This window comes from Trachurus trachurus (assembly GCF_905171665.1).
Source record: "Trachurus trachurus genome assembly, chromosome: 18".
In the NCBI taxonomy this organism is placed as follows: Eukaryota; Metazoa; Chordata; class Actinopteri; order Carangiformes; family Carangidae; genus Trachurus; species Trachurus trachurus.
Genome location: NC_139909.1, coordinates 25,488,619 through 25,506,118, shown reverse-complemented (window position 1 = coordinate 25,506,118; position 17,500 = coordinate 25,488,619). Strand labels below are relative to the sequence as shown.

General features: G+C 42.4%; 1 protein-coding gene across 12 annotated transcripts in view; it reads right to left on the bottom strand.

The window, feature by feature from the left end:
• The window catches only part of mark2b (MAP/microtubule affinity-regulating kinase 2b), a 50,670-nt gene that overhangs the window by 17,375 nt on the left and 15,795 nt on the right, over positions 1–17,500 (bottom strand). For 5 of the 12 annotated variants that reach the window (XM_083992905.1, XM_083992910.1, XM_083992911.1 and 2 more), the window contains exons 2-15: positions 15,200–15,367; positions 13,560–13,613; positions 11,694–11,742; positions 11,347–11,412; positions 10,655–10,725; positions 10,246–10,302; positions 8,342–8,578; positions 6,618–6,737; positions 5,736–5,868; positions 5,469–5,581; positions 4,358–4,432; positions 4,009–4,066; positions 3,431–3,582; positions 1,860–1,954 (exon numbers count right to left, since the gene is read on the bottom strand). In XM_083992905.1, coding sequence (XP_083849031.1) covers positions 1,860–1,954; positions 3,431–3,582; positions 4,009–4,066; positions 4,358–4,432; positions 5,469–5,581; positions 5,736–5,868; positions 6,618–6,737; positions 8,342–8,578; positions 10,246–10,302; positions 10,655–10,725; positions 11,347–11,412; positions 11,694–11,742; positions 13,560–13,613; positions 15,200–15,367 — 1,448 coding nt within the window. The remainder of the gene's footprint in view (positions 1–1,859; positions 1,955–3,430; positions 3,583–4,008; positions 4,067–4,357; positions 4,433–5,468; positions 5,582–5,735; positions 5,869–6,617; positions 6,738–8,341; positions 8,579–10,245; positions 10,303–10,654; positions 10,726–11,346; positions 11,413–11,693; positions 11,743–13,559; positions 13,614–15,199; positions 15,368–17,500) is intronic. The other 7 variants (XM_083992912.1, XM_083992907.1, XM_083992913.1 and 4 more) reach the window with 5 other exon arrangements.

The window sequence follows — 17,500 nt, the reverse complement described above, 5'->3', positions numbered from 1 at the left end:
CATTCATTGGATAACCCACTGTGTGGCAACCGTTTGAGCATGTGTGACATGTATGTTTAAGCTTGTGTGTGTGAGTGTGTCAATGAGTTTGTATGTGTGGAGCCTCAGTGTGTGCAGATATTTCTGTGTATGCGTAAGCCTATTAAGACGCAAGTACAGGGACCATATAGTGCCACTAAGAGTTAATATTCCATCACAAGTCTTCCTAATCTCCTTAGAGAGAGAGAGAGAGAGTGGAGAAAAAGAAGAAAGATTTATAGAAAGACAAGAAGCTGGAAAAAAGGGGAAAGAAATGAGACGCCGGGAAAATGTGAGTGACTTAAGATCCAGGGGGACGAGAGCTCAGACACAGATAAGAGGAGAGACCAAACGAAGAAAATTAGAAAAAGACAGAAAGAATTGGGAAGGGGAGGGAGGGGGGGTAACAAGTACAAAAGCCCAAACTTCAAAGCATTAATGATGATCAAATAAAGTAACTTTAAAATCAAAGCAGATGAAAACCACTAAGTTAGGAGAGCTTATCATGGCTAACAGACCAACAGGGCTAAAAAAGCAATGCTGTCTCAAATGACCACTTTGTCCTCACACAGTCGGGGACAAACCACAGAATTTCCTCAAAACACTGAACATGGATTAAATTAGATTATTTTTTATGCTTGCGGGGACGAGGGGGTCATTTGAGACGGATACATGAACAAGTAATAAAGCAGTAATGACAATGGCCACTCCATCATAGTAGGGATTATTGTTTGTCTTAATGTTGAATACTTTGGGGGGAAAAGCACACAAAGCATATGGCTGGTTAAAGCATGAGTGATGTGTGGGTAGTTGAATGTATGGACACGCACTCCAGGTTGACAAATACCCAGAATGGGGGGGTGTTTTTTTATGGTCTTAACATGAAGACAAGAAGCCCACAATCAAGCAACTCAAATGTGACCAAAACACCTTTTGGTCCCAAGTGAAGTTGTTTAATGTGGTTGAGGAAAAAAGGAGGAAGGAATCACAATAAAATGAGAGAGGGTAAAAGGAAGGGGATATTAGACGCTGAGGGAATAGAGGAAAAGAATGGGGCTCGACTTGGCACGACCCAATAGCTCTTAAATTATTAAATTAGATTTCTTGAAAAACAGCAATCTGGCTTCTTCTTTTTTAATTGCGACAACAGGATTATTAATAGATTTGTTTTAGAGTTGAACACTCTGGAGTTAATCACCTGTAAAACCTTAGCCTCCTATCAGTGGTATGATTTTGGACATAACATAAAGTTCCATTACAGTCATATAAGTGGAGGTCAAAATTCATTTTAATGCCGAGGGGAGGAAGAAAGCTTTATTAACAGAACAGAAAAGAAAAGAAAGAAGAGTTAGAGAGAACAAGTCACTCTGTGTCGTCTTGTCATCCAGTAAACTGCTGAGAATGCTTGTGTGCGTGTCCATTGAACTCCGCTCTGCTCTGACTGGCAGGCCTCCATCAGACCATCTCGGGTAATCTGTAATCTACTGGAGGTTTGGCCTAAATACCCAAGAGAGCCTGATTTCCTTGTCCGGGAGGGCTCACCCCGCCCTGGGGGAAGGCACTGGGCCTCCCCGAGCCAGCTGGCAGAGCTCTGGAGAGTACCAGCCAAGGTCTGGGATTCAGCCCTGAGACAGCTGTGGGACTGCTTTCATTCACAAACCATAGTGAGTGTGTTTGTATTAAGTGCGTTTCAGTGAGGACGCAATGCAGCCTGACTGCAACTAGCGGGGCTGTCGATGACGAGGGACAGGGTGTGTGTGAGAACGACTGTGTGTGGGCGTGCTCGTCCTTGTCTTTTGAAAACAGCTCTTGTGTAACTGTGTGTGTGTGTCACTGTGTACCTGTCCTTGCCGTTCTGGATGCCCTGGCTCAGCGTGGCTCTCTCAGTCAGGGGAGAGTTCCGACTGCGCCCGGTGCCGGTGGACAGGATGCTATTCTGAAGGCGCAGAGGAAGACATGACAGGAACATTAGTAATACACACATGATCAAATTTGAGGGCACAGTAATAGACGGTTACAGATGAGTGCAGCGGCCAGAGCGGGGACAGATGACATTGAAGATGACCATTTATTCCTGCAGCAGCCTTGAGCAACCTTAAAGTCAAGTGAAGTTAATCACCTAAAATTCATTAAATCCTCATCAACTTTTACCTCGAGTCATTTCTATAACAAATTAATTTGTAGCTTGTAAGAATTATTTGCACGTTTCATTTATATCTCAGCTTTCCCCAGTGGTCATTTTCAGCACATGTGCACAGGTGTTTTCCATTACCCTGACAGATAAGGTGTGATGGAGTTGAGGTTGGGCGGAGCAAACGTTCACATACTAATAAAAAAATGATAAGAGACGTCCCCGCCCCGACCAGACTAACAGGGGAGTGAGAGAAATATTAAGCAAGCACAACATGCCTACACAGCTCTAGGGAAAGGTGTAATCAGCAACCTCTTATGAAAACACCTGTATAGGTCAATACAGGGGAGGGGACTTTTAATTGCATCTTTCCTGCACAAAACTATTGAGACCATTTCAGAAATAAGGATCATGAGACACTGATTTAAAAGCCAAAAGATTTAAGCTTTATATTCTAACACATTTGTTCGTAGGTGCCACGTGAAGTGCCAGACAAGCCAGATTTTAAATGACTTTGTTGGCTGACATTGCTGATACTTGTTGAGTTTGTTATAATACAACCTCAGGGATCTTTAAATGATTCCAACTGAGTAGGGTGACAGAGCTCAGTGACACTAGGAAAAGAGTCACAGCTTGTGGTTCGTCACAGTGGGAGAGGCACAGGTCAAATAAAATCAGAGCTGGATTCCTCTCAGCTGCTTTGGTCTCAGTGTCCTGCTACTGGCTGGGATGTCTCACTGTCACGGAGCAAAGTCACTGCTCATGTCATGAGAACACCTGTACTTTCCCCTATCATGACAAGTGAACAAATCCACTGGGAGAAAGGCCTATAGCTGGGCCTAAAGACATGATGACTGTTTTGGATGTGAATGACAAACTGGACAAAGCTAATTGGTTTAGAAAATGCTATCACATGACTATAATGCAATTCTAGCACAAGAAACTGACAACATAGAAGATGTCCCACACCCAAAAACATCAGGATGTACACTTTCAGTTTCTCATAACTTGGATCATCGTTATATGGCCATTTATTTTCTTGAGTTTAATTAGTAACTAGCACTTTATTTGACCTTTGGTCCATAGTATAAGATAAAATCTGCCTGTTGCTAACTTACAATGAGATACTATGACATGAAGTCTGTGTTCTTCTACTCTTCACACAGAGAAAGCCGTTTATTCACAACCACCATTTGTATTTATCTTGTCTTTGCAGATCTGTGTCTGTATTTAGTCGCATTAATAATATGTCACAAAAGCAGGATGGGTGTTTGATCTTACGGTGGAGGGTGTGGCGCTCTTTTTGCGGTCAGAGGAGACGAGAGGGCTGGCCGGCACCTTGGTGGTGGAGCTGCCTGATGAACCTTTCCTCCCAGAATCCTCCGCTGCAGTCCGGTTATCTGTTTGACCCCCCCTCTTGGAGTAGGAGGAGCCTGGAAAAAAAAATAGACTGGGCTTCAGAAAGGCTGTCGCTCGCTGTGCTCAAACCTTTGAGTGGAAGAACAGATGATAATTCTGATCGGGGGAAGAGGGGAAGATGTTGTTTTGTCACTTTCCTGTCATCACGCTGAGAGGAAACAGGCTCACCCTCTTCTGTGGCTTTCTTTAGTTCTCCTCTTAAAGCCATCTGCGCTTCCCTCCACTTCATTCTCTCCCCTTTATACATCACCACCTCTTTAATGTCAACCTTTATTTTATTTGTTTAAAGGTTTGAAGTTATTCTTTAACTTCATCTCCCAATGTTTCTCTTCCTCCTTTTACTTTACTACAGGTGTCTATAAAATAAATCTCCGTCCAGTCTTCCTTCTCCCGACGCCCACCAGCTTCACACACACCCCTCTGACACACACCAATCTCACCCTGGTCGGTGGTTCTGCGGTTCTGAGGCTTCTGGTTGGACGATACACTGCGCTGTACCTTGGAGAGCAAGATGGAGACTGGTGTCAGTGATGCATTCTTTATGTCACAGGGTGTTTACATACATTGGGATGTAAGTATGGAAGCCAAGAGCTCCGTTTACAGCAACTCCTCAGGAGTCCACAGAGCTGTTGCTGCTGCTGTGTGTTGGTCTACAATCAGAATATCTTTACAGATTCCTCGAGCGCTTTTGGTAAAATAAAAAATGTGGTTCACATCAGTGTACTTGTCACTGGATGGAATTGGAAGACCTCGTCTGTTAGCAGAAGACATTATGTGTTGTCATTGTACCTTATGAGGCGGTGAGGGGGCGTTTATGTTGCTTACATCACTTCCTGGCCGAGGCTTGATGCAACCTTCATCCAGCTGAGAAAGAAAGAAAGAAAGAAAGAAAAACAGCGGCTCTGAATACGTGTGTATCAGGGGCAGAGAGACTGTGGTGTGTGTATAACAAACACAGAGGACTAAATATAGTGTTTTTATAGATCGTACTGTTGCGAGAAGGAAGTGTTTTGAGTATAAACATATGCGGACCAAATTAAAGTTATATGACAGTTGACGGCTGAAGTGAAAAACATAGAGACAGATGACAAACTAAAGGCAACACTTGAATAAACAAGTGGAGATTCTTCACACACTGCTTGGAACAAATGAACAGTTAACATCCAGTCTCAGCTCTGTGGCAGGTGTAAAAATGCAGAGCGGGCATAATAAGTGGAACAATAATAAATAGGGTTGATTGAGCGTATTTGATGCAGCGGTGATGCTGGTGCATTAGAGCAATACATGTGAGGAAAATCATAACAGCAACTCTTCCTCAAGTGACTGAGAACGTCAATACAGGACAAGGTCAGAGTGTCAGTGAGAACAAACCATCAACAGTTACACAGAGAGGGATATTATGTAAGGCTGCAGTGCATAAACCTCTCATTACAAATATCAATGCACATTTTAGAGTTCAGTGTTGCAAAAAAAAAAAAAAAAAACAGCAGGACTGCACTAAAGAGAAGTGATATGGTCGGATGAGTCATCCTTCACAATATTCTCCACAAGTGGGAGAGTGCACATGTGGCGCACACAAGGACAACAGTACAAGCCTGAATGCATGACCCCCTACGGTGAAGAGATTGGAAGGCTGTTTATGCTGCGGGGTGGAAGGGTAGGGGGTGCAGGGGTATAATTGGGCTCCACCAGATCTCAGCTCACTTGTGGGTGGTTTTGGGCTGACGTGTTTGACAGTGTTCAACACCAACATAAACCATTTCTCAATTCTCAATAAACTTTATACTGGATTTTCCTTTCATTTATCACCTGTCTATATGTAATATACAATAATTAACTTACAAGAGCTGGTTAGTATATTGTACCATGTAGGTGTTTATGTGAGAGAGAAAGGATGTACCTCAGAGTTCCTATAGTCCAATAGCAGGTATGTAGCCATCACATCATTGTACTTCTGGTTCACCAGCGAGTCCTGGATCTCCTCCTGAGAGTATCCCATCTGAAGCATGATGTCTGCACACACACACAGCAAAAGCAAATCATAACTAGACTGCCGGGTCTAATGTCGGTAAATAATTTTCAAAATGATAAATTATTCTCATGTGAGAGTAGTAAAAAAAAACATCTATACTCATGTGAGCCTGAGTGTGGATGAAAAGGAGAATACATTTTTTTTTCAGTGTATCCTTGTGCCGACCTGTCCTCCTGGGGTCCTTGTAGTCTGGCTGGGGTTCAATGTAGGGTTTGAGTTCCTCTTCCTCGTGACCTACATTCATCCACCGGTCCCTCATTATCTGCTGCTAGGAGCAAGCCAAACAGACAGATACAGGGAGACATGAGATGTCAAAGACGATAAAGGGGCAGAAAGCAGAGAAGGGAGGAGAGGTTAAGGTAAGAGAGGAAGAAAAACAAGAGGAGAGTAGACCATTTCCCTGTTATTTATTTTCCTTCAGCTGGGTTTTTCTAATGGGTGTATCCAGATGTATTTATTGTCAATATGAAAATAAATATTGTATAAATCTTCCTTCAGAACTGAACCATGTTATTTAATTAACTATGTGGGAAGGTTCTTGAGATGAGCTTTATCTATCTCTACTTATCCGGCCAGTCAAACAAAAACAGGATCAAGCAACGCTACATCATGTTAATAACTGTGAACTAAATGTGGCAACACAGTGCAAGCAGAGAACATGATTGTTTACTTCTATCCCCTCCTGTCCAATTTAAAATACTGACATTCAGTCTACAGTGCAATTTAGTAACTCATAAATCCCAAACTAACAAGCCTTTACTATGCCTTTAAAAAGCACTTTACACCTGAATGATAAACTCACATATATCTGGTAAAACAAGTCCAGGTGTAACATACAATTACATGAGTGAACAGACTCATCATCTACAAAATCTGGTCTGACTAACGTGAGATTGTGGTTTTCAGTCTGCGTGTGAAGGAGAAACGTATTAGAGATCACAGATTCAAGACAAATGTTTTTTTGGGGGGGTGTCCTGTCAGTATCTTGTGTGTCAATACATGTGTACATGTGTGTACCTCGAGGCTGCCTCTTTTGGAGGGGTTCAGAATGAGGAACTTCTTGAGCAAGTTCTCACAGTCGGTAGACATGTAGAACGGGATCCTGTATTTACCACGCAGCACACGTTCTCTCAGTTCCTGGGGACGGAAAAAAGGGCACGGGAAGTCAACAGCAGTCTCTACATACCCACCTCTGAACTCACACACACTCCTGCTCTCACAACTTTAGGTGCTGTAAAAGGTAAGCGACAGAATGACTGTCTTGGATTTTTAAAACTGAATTTTATCTTATATTAAATTCAGCTGTTTAAGCAAATATTTCAGTATTTTTGGATTTATTTCAATGAGATCTGTATGCAGCTACTGTCCCCATCCATCCACATTAATGAGATATAGCTCCACTAAGCCAAGCTGAAACATTAGCTGCGGTTACACCCCCGCATGATTAATAGTTTTGTTAAACAACTAACACATTCACCTAATCAAAAGCTAGTTAGCATTTCAAGAGGCTACCATTCAAACACAGTGGTAGCATAGTATGCAAGTCAAATTAGCAAATAATTATATGCACTCTCTTCCTCGTAGTTTTGATTATGATAATAGATTTCTGGCTTCCATGCAATACATAAAATATATGATTAAGTCATGATGATGCAGTTGTTAACAAAAGCACTGACTCATGAGGTAGAAATAATCAACATCATTTTGTAATCTACATCAGGGGTCCTCCTGAAGGTTCCTCATTATTTAGTATTTATTTAAAAACATAACAATATGTGCAGTGACAGTTAAATGTTGGAATAAACAAAGCACGGTCTTGACGAGGCATTGATTCAAATCTACTGAATAGCAAAAGTGGGTCAAACTGGATCTGTGATCGTTTTGACTCAGTATGCAGAATAATGTATTTTGTATTACGTACTCTTTTTGTTTCATTTGTGTACTTTATATTTGTAATAGTGCATTGAGACTTATTCTGTCTAGGGATTACAGATGAAAATTAGCATTTCTGTTAGAACCCAGCAGGTCTGCAAAGTGTATTTTGCTATAATGGTCATAATAACCATGTATGGCCCCGATCATACAAACATAAATAAATAAATGAAAACGTGAGAATCGTCATGTACAGTGCTCAAACACTGGTGTTAAACTATCATTTTGCACTTTTTTTTGTCAGTGCATCAGTCAGATTTTATTACAGCTACAACCTCGGCACAGCACAAGAGAGTGAAATCAGAGGCAAGTGAGACTCTCTGTTAAATAAATAGTAAAACCAGTCATGTAGGTGTTAAACAAAACTCCACACAGCAGGAGGTAGTGCAAAGGCATACTTGATGAGCCTAGATGGTGTTTTGGAGGCATGTTAATATCAATAGCACCACATTCAATGTCATATCGCCCACCCAAAATGTGCCCGCACTTCCAGTATGAGTCATGTGGGTACTGACTGAATGCATAGTGCGACAGGTGGTGTGAATAAGTATAGTTTACAGAATTAAAAGCTTAAACTGAAAAAAGTCCCAGGTTTTAGTGTATCACAGCACAATAACCCATTTAAAAACACAGTGCTTGGGTGAGCATTTAATCACTTTACACATTCACTCTGACTTGAGTTTCTGCTTTCTGCAGGGCAGAGGGAACAGAAACCAGCATGACAAATACTACAACCACCCACAGAATACAGACATCCGCTTATGTAATGCTCCTCAACACACACAAATGCACTCTCTCCTCTTCCTGACCTTGAGGTTCTGCCCATCAAAGGGCAGCGAGCCGCTGACCAGTGTGTAGAGAATGACCCCCAGGCTCCAGACGTCCACCTCGGGCCCGTCATACTTCTTGCCCTGGAAGAGCTCAGGGGCTGCGTAGGGCGGGGAGCCGCAGAACGTATCCAGCTTGTTCCCCAGAGTAAACTCATTACTGAAGCCAAAGTCCGCTATCTTGATGTTCATGTCTGCATCCAGCAGCAGGTTCTCTGCCTGCAGACAGACAGTGTGGGAGCGAGAGGAAAGAGCCAGAAATAAAGACATAATTATGATGTAGAGAGCAGGAGGATGTGGAGGGAAACAGGGACAAAGAGATACCGGATTATTGATGTGCTGGGATTTATTTTCTCCTGATTATTATTACATATGCCAAGAAGTGAAACACTGATACTTGACTAAATTAGATGTGCTTTGTGTCATGTGATACTGTGATATCTTCTATCTATTATTTTACACTTGGTCAGAGCTACAAAATGTTTGCAGCAGAGTGACAGAGTTTAACAAATAGGTCACCGGAGCATCCAGTGTCAGTGTAACAATGATTTTCTCTGACATGTAAATGAGTTTGAGGACAAGACAGTCCACCTCATTACAGACAGACTGTCTGAAATACACCTTTATCTGGGAAAAAACTGGGGTGAGAGGGGGTTTTCAGAGTAACAGCCTGGGGCCTACAAGCGGCATACAATGGGCAAAGTGAGCTACCTCAGTTATTCCTGTATGTGTGTGTGCGCCTGTGTGTTTCCCTAAGCCTAAAGTGAGCCAGTGAGCAAGGAGGCGGGGGTTGCCTAGCAACAGGTGCGCTCTCCTTTTCACTTGCTCTGAATACTCTCCAGCTTCTGTGTGTTTGTGTTTGAGTGTGTGTGTGTGAGTGAGTGCACATTAAATACAACGCTGACATCATCTTTAGGCTCTGACCTAAGAAACACATGAACACTGGCTTCTCAGTTTTAGTCAGACTTAATCATCTAAACTAATTAACATTTAGGCAAAACTATCAAATTTAACTCTTGGATGCTTTAGAAAGGGGAGCAGCCACTTCAGTAGATACAGCAGTATAATCCTGATGTAGAGTATAATTGCAGCCACACTGCTGTTTTCATCTTGGGACACACAGAGTGTAAATTTAGATCTGCTCCGAAACGCAGGCTCATCAAAATTTGCTCTTGCAGAGTAGGACCCACTAGAGTTAAGCCTGTGCCGGATTTTACATCGCAACCCCCCAGATCAAGAGTGATTAGGATAATGTGCAGGATGCTACGCATTACAATAATGAAAACTGTCTGCCCTCCAGAGACCCCTTACTTCCCATGCAGCCCTTTTTGTAAATGACAACCATCATTATCTGCTTTAAGTGTGGAAAAAGGGTTTCATGACCTTGGTAGGAAAGAAAAAATATATATAAAAGGCCAGAAAATATGCCTGCGTGGGAAATCAACTTTGATTGAGGCTCCTGTATGGTTACTGTTACAGTAATCATGATAATGTATTGTCTACAGGTCTGCCTGCTGGCACAATAAGAGGATTTACAACTCTGCGTAACACTATGAACCAAAATGACCTGCAAGCATTAAATCTGTGAGTGTGTGCTCTGTTTCATTTTTGGCACCAAGTAATGTGAATCGATGGCTGGAGGAAAAATAAAGACGGAAGGACGGAGCGATCCAATCAGAGACAGGCAAAGACACTCAGGTGAAGACAGTTTGTGTGTACACAGATGAATGAGAGTGTGTGTATGTGAGTTTAAGCCGAGGTAAGACATTATCATCTTTGTGATTATTAACCTCTGGGTCGACATTTCATAGAGAGCGAAGAGGAAGAGAGAGAGAAAGAGACAGAGAGAGAGGCTCAGTGTAGTTCATCTGTGGGTGTGTTCTCACCTTGAGGTCTCTGTGTACTATACACTTCTGATGGCAATACTGCACCGCTGACACAATCTGGAGAGTGAGACATAAGTGAGGGAGAGAAAGAGGGGGGAAACAGAGAAACAGAGGGAGGGAGAGGATGGTGAGATGAACACAGCTGAACTGATCAGTGACATACAAAGACACAGAGCTCCTCATTAGAATTTCATCTGAAAACAATCCTGTTGATTTACTAGAAAATGCTAAATCTAAGCTGTTCAACTGTCTGCTCTCATTTTAATGACCAATAATCAATCATTAAAATCACATCAAAGACGAAATGTCTTGACAAATATCCCTATTTGAATAAACATTTACCAATAATCACTATTAGCATAAAATATGTGTGAAATTCTACGAGTAGATTTGATCTCAGCACACACACCTGTCTGAATTTGGCACGGGCTTCTTTCTCCTTCATCCTGCCATGGGCCACCAAGTAATCAAAGACCTCACCTGGGAGACAAAAGAAGAGGAGAAGAGTTGGAACCGGATATTTGTCTCCTTAAAGCCAGAGTATTGGGTCAAAGGGACATTGACCTAATACTCATTGAGTATTGTCTTTTAAAAACAATGTACGGTAGCACAGTGCTGAAGGGCTCATTACTTAATACTTAGAGACTTCAATGAAACACACAGAAAATGTCAGTCAGTTATTTTTTGACTTTTGGGTAAATGATTACTACCCTGTTAAACGAGTAACACTGTGACAGACCAACTGGCACATAATGTTCCCTTTCATCTGTCTCTATACCAGGGTAACAAGTGCAAGTGGGCACACCAGCACAAGAAGAGGGTGCAATGCAAGAGTGGCTGTAATCCTTTTTATTTATTTATTATTCACAATGGCAACACTCATCAGTGCAAAATAGGTCAGAGATGGTCAGTAAGAAAAACTCAAACTAAAAAACGGGACATTTCTGATGACAACCCTCTGGACAACCCTCTGGACAAAAGACCACAGTGCCTGTACATTAAGGGGGAGGATGCATTTTTTTGTTTGTTGGGAACCATTTGATTCTAACAAAGTACTGAGCCTTGGGGGGTAGGGGGGATTTTGTAGTGACACGCACTTACCTCCACTAGCGTACTCCATTACCAGGTACAAAGTCTTCTCTGTCTCTATCACCTCAAAGAGCTTGACTGGAGGTGGTGAGAGAAAGGCAAAGAGAGAATTGGAGGGGGAGAGAGATAAGTAAAGTGGTGGGAGATGGGATAAGAGAGAGGAAAATCAAAAGAAAAAAGGGAGGAGCAGTGAAAGAGTTGAGCAAGAAAGAGACAGAGAGAGTGAAAGCAAAAATAAAGAGATAAAAGCAGAGGGATTGTTATCATTTGTCTTGAATACATAACCTTGAGAGATCATTTACGCCCTGTTCTCAGTGAGTGACGACAGAGCGGAAAACTCACGTTTCACCGTGACTCACCTATGTTGGGGTGATTCAACATCTTCATGATCCTCACCTCCCGGAAGAGCTGTGAGAAACAAGCCACACAGTGCACCGTCAAATAACACCAGCAGAAGTGGGGTGGCGTTGTTACATTTATATTCAACGCACATCCAGATATTGTGAAGAATGTGCGTCCATGGGTATGTGATATTCAGCATCAGTGCACACACACATAAGCACAGGAAGAAAAATGTAATTCTTTTTATAATTAAAAAAAACTTTCAGTTCAGTATTACAATGTCCTATTTGTCTAACTGCAATGGGAAAATGACACCGAAAACACAAACATTCACTTCCTGTTTATTGGGGTCAAATTACTAGAAGGAAAGCAAAAACAAACATCGATGATGACGACATCATCTCAGAGATTCAGGCAAGACAGGTTTAAATCCGAGGTCTGCCACAACTTAGGATCTCAGAGTTAAACAAACAAAGAAGAGTTAGCTTTGCCTTCAGCTACTTGTCAACTCTGAGAAATACTGAGCACAAGCCAAAGTCTACTTCAGTGCCATCCAGTCCGATCCTGTAGTAACAGCATGAGGAGGCGTTTTTCACTCATTAGGAATTCATTTCCTCTGAGTCAGCAGATAAGGTCAAACTCTATGCTTACTGGGTGTTTTGGGGGGCTACGGACACACACAAACCTGTGAACCTGGAACTATTAACACGACAAAGGACCTGTAGCACAACACAGTGCAATATTTAGCCAGTTATGAGTTTTGCTTGATTTTAAGACATGTAGTGTCTTTTAGAGTGATTCAATCCACCTGGACTTCAAACATGGCTCCTACAACTTACACTTAGCACCAACATCCTTGCTGTTTTAAAACAGGGTATTATTGTTATTATGCTCATCTCAGCTCATTAGCTGTGGCATAACCTGTGGTGTGACTGTGGCACCTAGGTGTAGAGGCTCCAACAGTATTAGCTGAGAGGATGAGACTGGCAATGTTCTTCATTTTTCTTCCTGCTCATAAAAAAGCCACAACAAGCGCAACACAAACATGAATTTAGCCTTTTAACCTGCATTTCTTTCCTGTTTAGGTAAAGCTGATATAGCTAATATCTGTACCACAGAGCTTCCTTGTTTACAAAACTATTAACTCATTAATCAGCCACACTGCTGACATGCTCCCTCATAAACATGAACACACTGGAGTTTATTTTGAGCTAAAACCACATAAACCATCCTGCTGCTGTAGATACTTACTACACTACAAAAAAGTGGTTTAATTCGCAGCAGGAAATAGTCCTCAACAAAGTTCACCTCTAGTCCTAGTGCACATGAACTTGCATTTAGATGCTTGCTGACGTTGGGTGTCAGGGTGTGTCAGGGTTCGAATTCACCACTAGATTTATGTGTTGTCCCCGTCACTGTTGAAGCTACGTCTTCACATTTTCTTGTCATGAGCTTAGCATGTCTTGACTTTGCATACAAGTGTGTATTCTGTGTCTCATGTGCACGTCTGCATGAGCGTTTGGTGTGTGTGTGTGCGTTCAGAGAGCAAGGACACATGGTTAGAGAGTGTGCGTGTAAGTGGACAGACCCCACCCTGCCACGATCAAAGGAAGTAATTGTAGCTTGTTTCCTGTAATTAAAACTCTCTCTAAAAACTAGACCACTTCAGAAAGAGAGACAGAGAGAGAGAGAGACTGACAGAGAGTGAGGAAGAGAGAGAGAGAGAGGGCTTAAAGAGAAAGACACGTGGGACAGGAAGAGTGACTTGAAAATGACTTCTGAAATAGGGGATAAGAGGGATTGAGGTCTGGATCTTTTGCCCATATGTGTGTGTCTGTCAGTGTGTGTGATAGAGAGAAGGAGAGAGAGTTAGAGAGACCCACCTTCTGCAAACTGGAGGAGTTGAGCTGTGTCTTATCAATGATCTTTACAGCCACCTAGAAGCAAAAACAAGAACATGGTCTTTTATTACTACACTTCAGTTCATTCATCACTCTGCAGTCGGTTTGACACGTCTCGCTCACACGAACCTGCACAACTACAAGCCTGTGAGCACAGCACAGAGACACACTGCTATCTTTTTTTTGGATGCGTCACACACACCCCACAAACACACAAAGAACGATTCAATCTTGCAGCATTAAGTGATAAAAACACACAATCACAGCAGGCGACAGTTGCATAATAGGGCAGAATACAAAGATATACACACGCACACGCGCGCACAGAGCTGAACATGGTTATAATGAGGTCTATAGTTCATAATCCAACAGTGGACATCAACATGGGAGACAGAAAAAGATAAAAACACAGAAGGGGATAGGGAAGAGAGATAAAAGAGAAGCTGAGAAAAATAAAATAAAAACAGACAGATGGGAGAAGTACAAAGTGAGAAAGAGAGAGAAAGGGATGAAACAGCACAAGAGAAAAGAGGACATGGAGAGAGGAGGCAAAGAAACAAAGAATTATCTCTCAACAAGGACACAGGAAAAGGGAGCTCTACTAGTCTCTGTCCTTTCTGTCTTTCACTGTCAATTAACTCCTTTCTTCCACTCCTCTTTCTGGTTGTGCTCGTCTGTCTGACTCTTTCATGCCCTCTGACTCTCCCTTGTTTTCTTTTGAGTATGCGTGTGCGTGCATGTATGTGCGTGTTTGTGTGTGTGTGTGTCGGCCAGTCACATGGAGTGTTATCAGGGTGTCAGGCACAGGGCTGTCACACATTGACAGAGCCCGCCTACCGCTGGCTCTCACACACAGGCTCAGAGCTGGCCTGCCTGGGCCTCAGACAGAGCCCAGCATGGGCTCACTGCAGACACAGCTCCTCTCTTAAAGGGACAGACCACCATGTTACATCACATCTGGAATTCACTGTAAGCCAGAGACATTTGCGCTTCTCTATTCAAACTGACAATGGTGATCTAATCTCCCGCAGCAGATGTACCGTCTCCAAAGCCATGGAAGCCTCAGATCAGACCCGACCTACTGTGTAGCACAGCGTGAACCCTCCTCCCCTCGCCCCAGAGACCAGGAAGGAAGATTAACATTTAGACATCAGCCAAACAGTTTTATTGTTTGTCTACCTTTTACCACCACCTTGGCTGCTCAGAGACATCTGCTTTTTTCTATTCTTGACAATTACACAGTCACTTCCTGAAAACTGTCATCCTCTTCTCACGTCAACCAGACTTGCTAACAATTTCTCCAGGCAATTAATCAGTTTTAAACAGAAGAGTCGATGCAGTTTGGTGTAGATTTACTCATTTTCTACACTGGGTGAGAGGTTCAGTGTTTCTTTGTTTCTTCCTTTGTAAAATGCCTTTCTTCACCTTGCTGATGTTTCTTATTGAACCACTGATAAGCCTGTTTATAGATAGATTAGGAGTCAATAGTAAAGCGTTTCTCCAGAACTACGGTGGCTAAAAATAAAAGGCTGAAGTTGAGAAAGAGTGATTGTGAACCCAGAACCAAAGAATAAGATTAAAGCTTTCAGTCCATTCTACCGTGTGCGAGTATGAAGGCCTACCTCTTTTCCGGTGAGGACGTGTCGTGCCAGTTTGACCTTGGCAAAGTTTCCTTTGCCGATGGTTTTCAGCAACCGATAGTTACCGATGTGTGGCTGCTCATCTGATGTGGTGGTGGCGACGGAGTTCCGACATCGCGGCATGCTGGAGCGACCAGATGACTTGGTCTCCTGGGAAGAGAAAAGGCGATACACATGTAAGCACGGGAGCAGGAGGACGAGATGGCTTGAACAGAGAAAGTAACATCAAGTGACCCTCATAATGTGAGTGAGCAAAATCAAAGGACGTTGTTACATTCAAATAGGCATTATCCCAGCAGCCCTAAGTACTGTATATACATGGGAAGATAATAAGGACACAGAAGATGATAATTGAGCACATAATGTGATTCAAGTAAGAAAAGACATTTTTATGTCAAAGAAAATTAGGTCGGCCAATTCTGTGTGTAGAGGGACAACAATGATGTAGAGAAGCATAAATCTCATTCTAATTCTGGTTTAACTTTAAAGGGATAGTTCACCCAAAATTCAAATTTCACTCATTATCTACTCACCCTCATGTCGACCAAGGGCTGGGAGAAGAGTCCTCCGTGCCTTCTCTGAGTTACAGCGGGGCTCCGTGCAGCACTGCATGTCTATATGACGGCTGCGAACGGACCCCACTTTTCTTCGTCCAAAAAGACACACCAAAAAAACATCCAAATACCTCCACACAGCTCGTCTGTAATGTCCCTCTTGTATTAAAGCCCCAACATGAGAAATTGTCCCGAAAAAAATTAAATAAGTCTATATTTTAAGCTTGTTTGAAGCGGAAGCTCCTCTTCCTGGTCCGCAAAACGCGCAAGATTTGGACTACAAACAAGCTTAAAATATATACTTATTTAATTTTTTAGGGAAAATTCTCATGTTGGGGCTTCAATACAAGACGGACATTACAGACGAGCTGTGTGGAGGTATTTGGATGTTTTTTGGTTTGTCTTTTTGGACGAAGAAAAGTGGGGTCCGTTCGCAACCGTCATATGGACATGCACTGCTGCACGGAGCCCCGCTGTAACTCAGAGAAGGCACTGAGGACTCTGAAACTTCTCCCAGCCCTTAGTCGACATGAGGGTGAGTAGATAATGAGTGAAATTTGAATTTTGGGTGAACTATCCCTTGGATTTTGGGTGAACTATCCCTTTAAACACTGACGCGCTTAGTCAGACCTATCAGACACACAGTATAAAAAGACAGTACATACATAAATATATCTAATACATTTAAAATAGTGGACTTCCTAACAAAGTCAGGACATATTCTGACCAAGCTTGTGCTTAAAGGTTTCAAATTCACATATACCAAGAGAAGATAAGGACAATATGTCCTAAATGTTTTTCAGGGAATAAATACCCTTGTCTTTTACTTTCAGAGGAGGAACTCATGGCCTAAATAACTTCAGTTTTTTATTTTGGGTTGGACAAGGTCTGCATTATAATTGGGTGAAAAGATAAAGATAGGGACTTGGAATAGACAGGTTGTATTGATCAGGCTCTCTCTGAAAAAGGTTTGAGACAAGTTGCATTATTACATTTTATTAAAGGTAAAATCCAAATTTCCAGTTATCCTTGTCGTAGTCAGGCTCATATTTTATAGCCTTACATTTGGGTATGTATGTATGAGTAAAAGCCAATGTAAACAGTCGTCTACTCTGGTGATCCTTTGTTCTGCCAAAGTAATGCTGTCATGGCTTCCTTTTGTCTGTCTTTTACTATGGTTAATGTTATAGGAGGCCATGGCCCACACACAATATCCACCTTAACAGGAAGTATAAAATAAAACTAACCCCTGCTTTCTTGACTGGATCTCCAGCCAAGGCCACTAATGTATAAGTTATTTTAATGGCCTCTTTGCTTCAGTTCATCTTGTAACAGACAGTGTGCCTTTCGAGTTATACACACACCCACTAAAAGAAAACAAAACCTTGCTGTGCTGGCAAGTTTTGCATGGTTGGCAACTGCGATTGGGTTTCAACTCCAGGAAAGGGTCACGGCAATTGTGTGTACGTCTAAGTCCACGAGTGTATGTGTGTGTGTGTGTGTGTATGTGTGATCTGAGCGGACAGGTGACGGGGATCAGGGTCAGAGGAGAGGACGACTGGCTCCAGGGTGACGAGACGCAAACACACACATGCACGGGCTGTGGCACAAACAGCAGCTCAAAGGCACAGGAATACACACTCGCGCACACAAAAGTGCGGGTGCGCAGTCGAGCACACGAGCAGCACAAATCACACACACACACACACACCTCAGAGATTTGACACCA